The sequence below is a fragment of the Rhododendron vialii genome, chromosome 3a, assembly GCF_030253575.1.
Source record: "Rhododendron vialii isolate Sample 1 chromosome 3a, ASM3025357v1".
NCBI classification, from domain to species: Eukaryota; Viridiplantae; Streptophyta; class Magnoliopsida; order Ericales; family Ericaceae; genus Rhododendron; species Rhododendron vialii.
In genome coordinates, this window is record NC_080559.1 from 25,787,642 (window position 1) to 25,799,109 (window position 11,468).

The 11,468-nt window shown below is 37.9% G+C and overlaps 2 protein-coding genes across 2 annotated transcripts; both read right to left on the reverse strand.

Annotated features, from left to right (window-relative positions):
• Nucleotides 1–806, reverse strand: LOC131320719 (oleosin Cor a 13-like). Its single transcript, XM_058351530.1, has one exon. The coding sequence runs from the start codon at nucleotides 705–707 to the stop codon at nucleotides 267–269; it is 441 nt and encodes a 146-aa protein (XP_058207513.1). The 5' UTR covers nucleotides 708–806; the 3' UTR covers nucleotides 1–266.
• Nucleotides 807–10,158: 9,352 nt separating this feature from the next.
• Nucleotides 10,159–11,311, reverse strand: LOC131320721 (ethylene-responsive transcription factor 2-like). The gene has a single exon (XM_058351531.1). The coding sequence runs from the start codon at nucleotides 11,169–11,171 to the stop codon at nucleotides 10,449–10,451; it is 723 nt and encodes a 240-aa protein (XP_058207514.1). The 5' UTR covers nucleotides 11,172–11,311; the 3' UTR covers nucleotides 10,159–10,448.
• Nucleotides 11,312–11,468: the final 157 nt, after the last annotated feature.

The window sequence follows — 11,468 nt, forward strand, 5'->3', positions numbered from 1 at the left end:
CCAGTTCCTTTTACGTTTGCAATTTGCAGAACCCAAACCAGCTTATTATTGCAGACACAAAAACAAGAGACAGGAAACAAACATACTAACAAACAAACAAATAAACAAACACACACACACACACACACACATTCCGAATGAACCCTCAACAACACTTGAAACTAAAGCCGTTCGATTCACCGCCCCTGTTGTCGATCACCATCCGTCCGTTACCATCCGTCCATTACAATGCACATACCAAGCGCGTTGAACAACACGCTCATCCTTCAAGAAGACTGCTGCGAACCCGTGATATGCTGCTGCCCAAACTGCTCAGCCCTGTCCTTCATGTCCCTTGCCGTGCTCGCCAGCTTCCGCCGCGCCTGGTCCAGCTGGTCCGCCCCCGGCGGGTGCTTCCCCGTCAGGTACCTGTACATCCAGCTGAACACCGTCACCGCCGCCACCCCGAACCCTCCCGACGCCACGAACCCCGTCAGGATCAGGCAGATGGTTATTGCGGCCGGGACCAGGACCGGGCTGCACAACACCAGCGGTGGGGTCGCCAGGGTCAGGACTATCACCGTTCCCGCCAGGGTCAGGGCCGAGAGGACTAGGAGGGATCCGCCCGCAGTGACCGCCGTCGCCGCCTTCACCACCTGTTTGGTCCGCCGCTGCGGCTGCTGGTGCTGCTGGCCGTGCAGCTGGAACTGCTGACGTAGATCAGCCATTTTGGTCGTGAAATCAGACTGGGGGAGATCAGTTTAGATAGTATGGGACTAGTTGTTAAAATATTTATTGGTATTGGTATTGGGATGGTTAACATATGAGGATATTGGAGCGTTCTGAGAGAAAGGGTGGTGGGGTATGCGGGGGGATATAAAGGTCGAGAGAGAGAGAGAGAGGCAGGAGTGGGGAGGTGTTGGGAGTGATGTGTCACGTGTTCCTTTGCTTCTCATGCATAGGTTGCATGTAACGATGTGGCTGGGGGTTTTGACACGTTGGGTTTTTGTCGGATTTGAAACTGTTTAGTGAGAGAGAGAGAGGGAGGAGATAAGAAGGGTTTTTTTTTTTTTTTTTTTTTTCTCGACTCGAAAAATGTCTAGCTTACTTTTTAGGAGATGAAAAAGAGAATACCGTCAGCGGCATACAGGTAGAGCAAGCCAAAAAGATACCAAACAATCGCGCTCTTGACAAGAACCGAATCCTCACATTTTATCATGTGAAAGTAGTGAGAAAGTTCCATTTGGATAATAAGAAGGATGGTGGAGATTATATTTAAAGCTAGTGGCAGGGATCATGTGCGAGGGCGCGCATGGAGTTAATTGTGAAGGTGCGGGAATTGAATAACTAGGGGAACCATTCTATTTGGTGATGATTATTATATATAGAAGCTTACTCTGATTTGAGGACTAGTTGGATATGTGACATAATCTTGTCAAATGCATTTTGGGGTGGAAATTGGAGAGAAAATACAATCTGAATAGTTTCAAACAATTCCGCTGTGGTTATCACTGCACGGGACAAGAAAGAATTATTTTGCATTAGTAGGTGGATTATTACTTAGTGGTCTTATGACACTGTCACGTTACACGTGTCCCAAAATATTTATAATAATATTCATCTAATGTTTGTGCATTTGGTTCTGGACTCCAAATTAAATATTTGTGGTTATGGGGCACCACGAGGTGCACAAGGAGCAGGTCATAAATTTCCAAACCAAGACTATTTATGTTTAAGTTTTAATGTTATCGTTTGGTTAAAAAGAAAAAAGAAAAGAAAAGAAAATTTTGAACGAGGGCTAAATAAATGCTGGCCCAAAGTTGAGCTCGCAAAGAAGTTGGGCTGCCGTCCTTAGTTTGGGCTTTACGTAGGATTAGGCCGATAACATACACTTGTTTATATTGATCAGCCCATTTTAAAACCCAAATTGACACTTTACCGAGGTCTCTAGCTAGACCCTGTTCGGTTCGTATTTTCAAGGAGTTTTTTGAGAGTAATAAATAAAGATAAATAGATTATGAAAATTTATTGGAGACCGTACGCAGGGGTATGTGCAGAGTGCACTCATGACCAAAAATAGAAATATCTCACATACGAACTATTTGTCCTGGTTTTGGAAAAATCAAATTTTAGAAATCTCTCACGTGCGAGCAAACACTGGAACGTAAGAGCAAGGGATCACCCTCATCGTCGAGTTGTTAATTTTGTTTGTACAGTGATGAAGTAGCTATATATAACAAGACTGTCGGTTTTTTTAATTTAAACGACAAAAGATGTACGTTACTACTATCTTTTTATCATCATTGGAATATCGTCCCTAACTTAAATACGCGTGATTGGTTTCCTTGTAAGTACTTACAATTCTTACGGTGTTAGCTCAATTGTGGTTTGGTATGGTTACACAAAAATGAATCTCGAGCATAAACCTTTCTTTCCGGGTGTGAGATTATGAAAAACTTTTGTACGTTATGAATTCCAAGCCTTTAACAGTGTCTATAAATACGAAAACCGAAGATGAAAAAGAATTCCAACACCAAGGCCCCATTCAGTTGTAAGATTGATCCAAAGCTTCAACTTCATCATTGAAAAACACTTTTTCTACAAAATAGGTTAGGAAGAATTTTTATTTTCCTGCAAGATTTCTTATCAACAGAATACAAACAAGAAAATAAATTTCATTTTCCTTTCTTTCATCTCACTTCACTGTTTTTTGAGAACTAATTTTTCACACAACATTTCCTACAACTGAACTTAGCTCGAGAGTACTGAAGCACTTCAATTCTTATCTTGAGCCCAGCACTCTCTTTTACTTTACTTTACTTTTTTCCAATTTGTTGTTGCTCAACCCGTTCAGCTATGTTTCCTTTTCCTAAAGCCTGGTCTAGTCTAGTCTAGCCTAGTACATTTTCATTTTTCCTTTTCCTTTTCCTTTCCACGTCCATTTTCACCTTCGTTTCTTAGAGCATCTTTACCAAGCTAGTCATGGCAAGGCAAAAAACCCGAGCCACTTTAGCAATTCTACTTTGCCGTGATAATGAAGCGAGCCACGTGCACTGCATATTTTGCCCTTCCACTTGCTAGTTTACCCAAAACAATGGTTTGACGAGCCACGTGAGGATGCTCTAACTTTGTTATTTTGACGAGTAATGAAATTTCTTCTTTGGTTAATTAAGTTCAACTTCCGATCGATATCATTCTTGAGCATTTAGCTGAATTGGAAGTCCTCTCCGTTGAGGCAAAGAATCAATCGCTAACGACTTACCATTTATTAATTTTGAAGTAGAAGTCAGATCGAGGCCAGTGTCTAAATCAAAAGGAATGCGATTTAGTCCTGAAACGTCCGTGCTAATCATTCTCATGTACGGTTTATCTCGTAATTTACAATTACTCCCTCCGTCCCAATTTAATTATTTTTTTGTAATTTGTGTCACTTTTTAATTGATTATATCTCGTAATTTATAATATTTTATGCGATTTGAAAAATATTATATTATAGAACTAATCAAGATTTATATTCATATTGGATTAAAAATTTATTACCGATTTAAAAATATAATTAATTTTTTATCCGATTAAAACAGAACTAGGAATAATTAAATTGGACGGAGGGAGTTCTTCGGAGAGGAAGTGCTTCATTTCATTCATTATAGAATTGACCAAAAGAAGCTCGTGGACGGAAAAGTTGCAATAACTTTTAAGATATTTCCTAAATACTTTTCCTTTGCTTTATCTCAATAATTACTCCCACCTACTTTTTTTCCCAAGTGAAAGACTTAAAAAGATGTCAACCACGTGCCAACGTCGGTAGACTGACTGACTATTCACTTGTAGAAAGGATATTTATGAGAAACCTATTCACGGGCTAAGCCGTGAACAAGTTGTTTATAACAGTAATTAATTGTGATCGTTCAAAAATATTCTGAACAGTCAGGATTTTAATAAAAAAAAATTTAGGGAAAAGTTTCGCTCTTTTCTGAAAAAGTTTCTTTTACATCACTTTTGAACGGTCGCGATTGGCTCCGTAAATAACTCTTCACGGCTCTACCGTTAAAAAGATTTTCTCTATTTATTTTCTTAGAAAGTTGCGTAAACTTTGTGTGTGAACTCTAATTTGAAGTATGTTATTCCGTTCATATGTTTAACCTTTATAATTCAAGTCCTAACCCTAATTAATTACATTTGATTAGAAGCGCATATTGGTACAATCATGTCAATTCTTTCTTTCTTTCTCCTTTTTTTATCGGCAATAAATTTTATTAAAACTCAACAAATGGAACATCGAGGATTTTTAAACATCATATCCAAGCCTCATTAGAAAGATGAGAACAAGGAAAATGGCAAAAGAAAAAAGGGAAATTACATCCAATAGAATTTGAAACCGGTTCTCTCAACAAAGAATACATTTTGATATTGAAGTGACAGACAAGTTTCAATATTTCCAAATTCTTGCATGTCAATTCTTCTCTTGCCATTAGGTATATATTGACCTTTAATTCATGAATCAATTTATTGTTATTTGGTCCAATCAAGAAATGCCCGTCGTTAACAATATCATCGGGGAAATGATTACATGCATCTCACATGTCAAATTTTCAGCGACAATCAGTAGTCGATCGTACGATCAAAGAAGTCTAACAAAATCACTTGTTATACTTGTAGGTCACCCGGTATATATTCTATTTTCCTTATTAATGCTCTTCACGTACATATCTATTATATGATTTAACGCTTTCCTTACAGGTATCCTAATTATACGAAAACTTGGCTAAACTCGGTTTTAATTAGGTTAAAATTTATCGGCTCTCCCTCATATGAAACACTCGATCGATTGGAAAATTGTGATAGAACCACAATCAACATCCCTACATTAAACTAAAATTAACCTCCTCACAATTGACCAGGAAAAACTCGTTCAGGGGTTGACAAAATCTAACAAGAACGCACAAGTCTAACCGTACAGTTGATTATGTACTTCCAATATTTAGAAAAAAAGGATTAGTGGACTTGAGAAGGATCCTTTTCACATTGGACAATACAACGGATTGTAAATGATTTGACAAAGAGAGAAAAGAAGGAAAATAATAGAAGGAAAAATATGTCTAGCATGTTATGACTACATCATTAATTAGTATTTTGAATTTAGTCAGTTTGCAGAACTTGTTTGCTGGTTTTTTCTCTCCTTTGGTCCTGGGGTTTTTGGTTGGCGCCTTGCCTTTTTTGGTTGTAAGGTCTCGGGTGGCTATTGCTAGTTTAATCTTTGTTATCATTTTCAAAGATTAACAAATCTTTTTTGCCGATAAAAAAAAAAAAAGGATTGCCCTTTAGTCCTTTACAAGGCCCCCCTTTCTTTTCTGCTCATTTCTCAAAAAATTGTTCATATCTTTTAATTTATACTATTTATATATTTATTATGGATCTCGTTTGGCAAATCTCAATTATTATTTTTTTAAAATTTTGAAATCATAAAAAACATTAAATATTGTGGGATAAGGAATTTTTTTTTTTGAGGTCACAAAAAGGAAACAGACACAATAATTTGGGACGGCGGTAGTACATAGACTTCGTATTGAGTCCCAAAAAAATTCGCGGAGGAGAAGGTTGTTGGGATATCACGTGACGATAAATTTTCTTTATTTAAAAGAGTGAAGGAAATGTAATTTTGAGAAGGGTGAATTTACGTAGGGGTACCAATAGTTATATGGGTCACATCCTTTCTCACCTTGTCATTAGGAGAGTGTCTCCTAACAAGGTGAGTATTTGTAGCAGTTCAACTTATGACGAAATCTTTTCAAAAAAAAAACTTATGACGAAAGATAAATAATAATAATTACAAAAAATTAAAGAAATAGAACTCCCAAATATCAGTATTTTAAAAGTGCCGTGAAATTCTTTAATATATACACACCTATTGTTTGGGGTGTATCGTACACCTCTTACGAATTTTTGTGACCCATTTTATAAATGTGTGTGGCCCAAGATTTGAATTTTGTGGTGGATAATTTTATGAATTTTGAGGATAATTTTGCAATTTTTTTTTGGTTATTTTTATGATACAACATATGGAATTTTGTGGCCCAATTTATGAACTTGATGGTCCAAACAAGACGGCGCAAAAGTTATGAATATTTCTGATGTTGGTTATGAATTTTTGAGTTATTGATTATGATTTTTTTTTGGTGGTAGTTATAAATTTTTCTGGTCCAAGATACATTTTTGTGGTGTTTATAAATAACGAAATTTTGTGTTTGTTTACAAACTTTTGTGGCTCGAAATTTGAAAATTCCTACATTCCATTTTAGAGACGGTAACTGTGGAATTTATACTTACCAAAAAAAAAACCTGTGGAATTTAAAATGTTCGAGGAGTTGCTAGCAAATGTTCGGACAAACAAATTGGTATAAGTTACGATGTAAAAGATATCGAATTCAAATCAACATCACATAAGTCACATCGAAGACATACAAATGTTCCAAGCACAGAGGGAAAGAAGAAGAAGAAGAAGCAGCAGCTCTCTAGTGATCTCCAGTCCTCATCCCTAAGTAGTTAAAATGCATATTTCAATATTATTTTCTACTTTATAATATCGGAAAAAAAAAAAAAAAACATTCATAGTACAGCAGTTCGAATCAGCTCTATAGTGATCTCCGGTTCTCTTCGACTTAACGTTCGCATCTATATATATACACTAATCAATTTTCTTTATTGCTCTTCACATATTTATTACTATGATTAACACTCGTCGTTACGGCTAAACTCAAATTCTAAGTTACAATTTATCTATCTCCCTCAGAAAGAGAAAACTCCATCTGAAGTTTGATCTGGTACACTAATTCATTTATTTATTTTTTGAAAGTGAAAAAAAAAATATCTAATTTAACCTCCTCAGATTCATTCATATGAATTGGAGGACCATCTCGAAAGCTTGACCTGGATAGAAACCAAAATAAAAATCCTAATATACCCCATCTAATGCTTGACCGAGAAAACAAAACCTAACAAGTGGGCACGAGTCTTCACCGTACAGTTATGTACCTCCACCAGAAAAAGCAATAATTATTGCAAGTGGAGTAGTTTTTTTTTTTTTGATACGCAGTGGAGTAGTTCAAACGCTAAGAATTACTAAAAGATGCTATTCACATTGAACAAACGGATAGTCTTTCCGGTTCTAAAATGAGTGATTTTTTGAAAAAACGTGTCATTTTTAATTGTTTATATATTTTAATATGAATGTTAAAAAATATGTAATATGGATCTTATTTGATAAATTTTAATTCTATTAAACAAAGTTTTTAAAATCATATAAAACTTCATAAATCGAAAGATATAAATATTTTAAAATGACACTAAATCTCAAAAAGATCACTCATTTTGAAACGAAAAAATATTAAATATTGATTTTGAGACCATGCTCAAGAATTTTAAAACCCCAAAATAAACAAGACCATGTTCTTGGTGTGATGGTGGCTGACCTTAGAGGACACTTGAGCTTTTGGAGGAAGGTCAATATCGCAAACTGTACGTTCCTTATGGAACTTATCCCCTAAATTTTTTTCTTCCAGTCTAAAGTGGGATTGTAGGTGTTGCTGTTGACGTTGACGTTGTACTCACCGTCAAAACCCAGGACAAGGGACGCGGGGGGCTGCTGTCCCAATTTTGGGGCCCACCCCGGTCTTGCTCCGATGATCTGAATCGTTCACTTTGTAGAGCTCATCGAGTAGAACGACTATGCAAAAAATCAGCTTAACTGAATATCATTAAGTACCTGATCGGAGCCCATATAACTCTCAGTCCATGGGTTGCAGTGGATTTGATCCAGTGTTTCGGATCCATTCTTTTTAAGATAAAAAGGTTCTGATTAGGTACTTAATTGGTTCGACTCGACGAGCTCTACAAAGTGAACGATTCAGATCATCGAAGTGAGACCGGGATGAGCCCCAAAATGAGGTGCAGCAGCCCCCCTCCCTCCCAGGACAAGGCCTCCGATAAATTCTCTATTTATCCGTTACTTTCAAAAATTTCCCTCAAAACACCAACCGAACCGGGGCAAGTCTTGTTGATGAGAGGATGATGATTTTAGAGAGATAAGTGAGGGTACATTGTCTTGCTGCATGTTTTTTTTAAATTTTAATATGTTCATGCTTTCCTCCTAGCTATAGTTTACTCTTGGGCAAATTTCACTCAGAGCCCTAAGGTATCTGACAATGACAGACAATACCCCTTTGTTTTGAAAAATGACAGAGACCTCCTTTATTTCACACTTTCGGTTTCCTCCATTAGTGAGAGGGACGGAAAAGCACGTGAGAAACATCTTAAATTTCATGATGATTAAAAAAAAAGAGCATATTAAATTCTATTTAGTTCTAGGACTCTCTTAAGACTTTTATTAAAAGCCCTAGAGTCAAAAATTAATTACGATAATCTAGGATAAAATAATCAGAAAAATAAGATCTACGCACTTATTCAAATAGATTCAAAATTAAAGCACTTAAGTATATGCATTTCATTTGGTTCTATGGCTCTCATTGAAAGCCCTAAAGCCAAAAGTTAATTGTGAACCTTTAGAATAAAATGATCAAAAAATTAACATATTCGCACTGATTCAAACGGATTAAAAATTGAAGCACTTGCTCTTCATTTGGTGTAAGGACCAAATTCAGAGTCTTTGTGTATTGGCATTCCCTTTGACAAAACACATAATTTTTATCGAGTTGTAATTTTATTATTTTTAATATGCTAGTGAGTTTGTATAGGATTAGAGTGGAATGAGTCATTATTATTTGTATTCAAGAGCGAACGTTTTTGGATTAAAAAAGGGAGTCGACTAGAGCAAGACGGATGTTTGGTAAAGACGGATCAATCGGTCATCAATCGGCACCATCTGTTCTTTTAAATAGAAAGGCAACATGAAAAAGAGGAAAAAGGATGGACTTGTTATTTCCTAGGGTTTGACTACAACAATATAAACAGAAAAGGGGGCAGCCATACAAGTGTGTGGAAGTCATATACATATATCATTTTGGAGAAAAAGAAAAAGTGCGGCAGCAGTTGATGAAAACATTGAAGAAATTAGTTTTTGGCGGTGCTGGCTATTTCTAAGGGGAATTTTTCTTAGTTTTTGAAGGGCTTATGGATTCAAGGCCGTTGGCAATCAAGATCACTGGGTGCGATGTACGTGTGACTCGGCAGGTGATACTTAAAACTTTGTAAGGATTTGCATCGTTTGGATATGTATATCTGTAACTGCACAATGATTATAGTGATTTAATTCCTTCCCGTGGTTTTTACCCATTTTGGAGTTTTCCACATATACCTATGCGTTGTGGGATTGTTTTACTTGCATGATTTTTGCTGGTAGTATAACTTAGTGATTCGCATTCATACTTTTAGGGGTTTTTTACGGATTAATAGGGAACCCTGTTTTTCATTTGGTTCTACCGGCAGCCTTTACAAATGACAAGCACATATTTAAGTGTTCTAATTTTTAATCCGTTTGAATCGGTGTGAAGACCATATTTTTCTGATCATTTTATCATAAAAGGTCATAATTAACTTTTTGCTCTAGGTCTTTCAATAAAATGCCCTAAAAGAGCCGTACACCCATATGAGAAGCAGATACTTTAGTGCTACAGTACAATTTTTAATCCGTTTGAATTGGTGTGAAGATCTTATTTTTCTGATCATTTTATCTTAAATCATAATTAATTTTTAGCTCTAGAGCTTTCAATAGAAGCCCTAAGAGAGCCGTAAAACCAAATGAAGAGCAGATACAAAAGTGTTTTAATTTTCAATCCGTTTAGGCGAAGATATTGCCTAAAAGGTCATAATTAATTTATGGTTTTACAGCTTTCAATGAGAGTTCTAAGAGAGCCGTAGAAGCAGCTCACGTCCTTTTCTGTCCCTCTCACGCCTTTTCCATCCTTCTTGCTAACGGAGGAAACCCAAAGTGTGAAACAAAGGGAGGTCTCTGTCATTTTTCAAAATTGAGGTGTACTGTCTGTCATTGTCAGATACCTCATGGAGCTTGAGTGAATTTGCCCCTTACTCTTTAGTGTCGGTAGCTTTGCATTTCTTTTCTTCTCTCTCTTTTGTTCTTTCCTTTCTCTTGTTCTCTCTCTCCTAATGTTTTGTTATCATCAATGAAATATTACTTTCTTTGCCGCTAAAAAATAAGACGTAATATTTTCAACGAAGCTCTTTCTTTTCTTACCCCCAAAAGCAAAACAATACATACATTAACAATCAAAAACAAAAAAACGAAAAGGCTTGGCTCTCAAATATCACACATTTGGTTAATTGGTTGGACTTTCATCATGTAATTAAAACAAATACTCCATGTAGGAATAGGAGTATCCATTTACACATTTGACATTTTGCAAATCAGCCAAACTGGTCCCCACCACACCAAAATTTCCTAACCTGCCACCCCCACCCACACAAAAAAAAATGCCCACCTCATCGCCAGCTCAAATCTAGCTAACCAATAGTTGCTCGCCGACGGGCAATTGTCTCATCTGGCACTCCACTTGGAACGCATTTGATTGGCTCTCCACTTCCACCTCGCCCGCCGTCACCCCTCTTTTCCTCCTCTTCGGCGAGCCGCTCTCCGAAACCGACGTGGACGGCTCCGGCGACCTCCTCTTGGCCGTTATCCGAACCGGCTCCGGCTCGTTGGAGCCGATACGGTGCGGGAAGTTAAGCAGAGCCCGCGAGCCGCGCATCCGGTAAGCCGCTCTGTCGTAGGCCAGAGCGGCTTCCTCGGCGGTCTCGTAAGTCCCGAGCCATACCCTCGCGCCGTTCTTCGCCGGATCCCTTATCTCCGCCGCGAACTTCCCCCACGGCCGCTGCCTCACTCCCCTATAATGCCTTCCCTTCTGCGGCGATACCACCGGCTCCTCCTTCACCTGCGGCGCCACCAATTGAGCCATCGTCGTAGCCGGCTCCATTTCATCTCTCGGCTCAATCTTAACGTTTGTGGCCGTTATATTAAACGGCGTCCAGCCCACACTAACCGCGTCACGTAGAAACCCGTATACGACCATGTCTTCTGAGTCGTCAACTTTTAACGGCAAGTCACCCCATGTTTCTGACAAGCATGGGATGAGGCTACTGAAGCTTGAGCTCCGGCGATACGCCGGAAACTCAACGGTATTATTTGCCGGGAGAATCACCGGCGCACACTCGCACCCGTACATATCAGTCCAATTTTTGTGGTTTGCAGAGATGGGTTTTGTGTTGAGAGAGAGAGAGAGAGAGAGAGAGATATTTGGGAGAAATGGGTTTGGAGGGAAATCTTTATAGTGGATGAGTGTTGAGAGAGAAAGAGGTGCATGAACTTGTGGGTGCGTGTTGTAATTACTTGTGGGTTTTATTGAAAATTTCGGTAGTTCGTTGAAATTTCTTGGTTTGCAAGTGGCCAAATTGGAGGTGTAGATTAAATCACGTGTCTTAAACGTAATTTGATAAACAATTGGGGTGCTTACATCATACAC

Bases quoted from the DNA above. Each gene is read 5' to 3' on its own strand.
- LOC131320719 (XM_058351530.1), bottom strand. From the start codon at position 707: ATGGCTGATCTACGTCAGCAGTTCCAGCTGCACGGCCAGCAGCACCAG.
- LOC131320721 (XM_058351531.1), bottom strand. From the start codon at position 11,171: ATGTACGGGTGCGAGTGTGCGCCGGTGATTCTCCCGGCAAATAATACC.